General features: G+C 49.6%; 1 protein-coding gene across 1 annotated transcript; it reads left to right on the forward strand.

The window, feature by feature from the left end:
- The first annotated feature begins 486 nt into the window (after window positions 1–486).
- LOC124795723 lies at window positions 487–1152 on the forward strand. The gene has a single exon (XM_047259806.1). The coding sequence runs from the start codon at window positions 487–489 to the stop codon at window positions 1150–1152; it is 666 nt and encodes a 221-aa protein (XP_047115762.1).
- The last annotated feature ends 497 nt before the right edge of the window (window positions 1153–1649 follow it).

Here is a 1649-nt window from a genome sequence, read left to right on the forward strand (position 1 = left end):
ATATCACTAAATGTTGCACAACGTGCTAAACGGACCAATTTGTGTGTACCGCCGATCATGGACAGTGCACTACCTTCACTGGACTCAACGCCAAACCAGTTCTGTATGACTCAGAAGGCTATTCAAAACCAAACTTTACCGCCGCAACCGCCAACCATGGTTTCTGCCGTGCCTGCCGCTCCGCATGTTCGGGGAATGATTCCGCCCACTAACATGAAAACCGCGATGGTTGCAAGCTCACCACAGTTCGACAGCGATGTTTCAGTGTATTTTGTGCCTGCCTCGGGTACTTTTCATGGATCCCCACTGCCAATTCTGGTTCAATCGGTCACCACTGACGTTTCGGACTCCAATCTGACTACATGGGACAACATCACCTCAACGCCTCTTCCTGCACCACAGCAACGTCTCAAGTGGCTCTACAACCAACCTGCATCGCACATCTCCATGCCGTTGAGTACAGGTTAGTCATTGCCCACCGATAACATGGGTTCTGCCCCCGTTTCCTTGGCCCAGTATATGGTACCCCCATCCTGTGGCTCACCCTCATCTGCTGCCGCACTGTACTATCCACCAGCTCACAAGCCTGACTTACCACCATTTAATCAGGCTAACCCACGCATCTGGTTCGCCATTGTGGACAGTATTTTTCATATTCTCCGAATTCATGAGGATGACACAAAATTTGCTCTCCACGTCAGTCACCTCCATAATTTCATGGAGTTATTTTCTGATATTATACTTGACCCACCTGCACATGACAAATATGTTGCACTTAAACAAGCCATTATCGAGCGCGCTTCGTGCTCCAAAACTGAATTGTTACGCCAAGCAATTTATCACAAACCACCCGGAGACCAGTCTCCATTCCAGTACTGGCGATACTTACAAGCTATGGTTCCCAAGGAAGCCCTGCCAGACGACTCCCTTTGGACTATTTGGTTGGATACATTCCCTTTAACCTTGCAGTTAACGCTCTTGCCTCAGAGACACCTTTCCCTAGATGCTAATCTGCGCCTAGCAGACGAAGCTTATACCCTATTCAAACCCCATCAACCAGTTGCTGGTTCCAACAGTTTCATCTTACAATCTTTACACCTTCCTACATCCCCTGGCGACCACGCAGGACGTGATGCACTCTTCGCCAACTGAGGTTGGCAACTCCGCACACGCAGCCACACAACCAGCTACGTGCACCAGTATTAAACCACACACCAAACCAACCGCGCCCGGTACCAGGTCATCCCCCATGCGGAGAGATGACTCCGCGGCTTCTACCAACAGCAACAGGGCTCTGTCATCAATGTGCTGGTACCATGCAACATTTAGTGATAAAGCCGCGAAGTGCCGCGCGCCCTGCAACGCTTTGAACTCGGCAGACGGAGCAGTTTAGGTGCGCCACTCTGTCATAATGAACCTCTGCGCCTACAATCATGTTCTAATTTTTCGAGCCTTCTGATACCATCTGTGCACCCGTACATATATGATCATATGTTACACTCTTCATTCTTAATCGATATGGGCGCAGAAATGAGTATATTACCTGACTATATGACCCCTGCCACTGAGTCTGCTCCACCTGTTGAGCTTTTTGCAGCTAACCGCACACGCATTCCTATCACTGGCACAGCTCTCGTCCAGCTCGATTT

The sequence above is a fragment of the Schistocerca piceifrons genome, chromosome 4 (genome assembly GCF_021461385.2).
Source record: "Schistocerca piceifrons isolate TAMUIC-IGC-003096 chromosome 4, iqSchPice1.1, whole genome shotgun sequence".
Taxonomy (NCBI): Eukaryota; Metazoa; Arthropoda; class Insecta; order Orthoptera; family Acrididae; genus Schistocerca; species Schistocerca piceifrons.

What these genes read in the sequence shown, in the direction of transcription:
- LOC124795723 (XM_047259806.1), top strand. Translation starts at nt 487, where the DNA reads ATGGGTTCTGCCCCCGTTTCCTTGGCCCAGTATATGGTACCCCCATCC.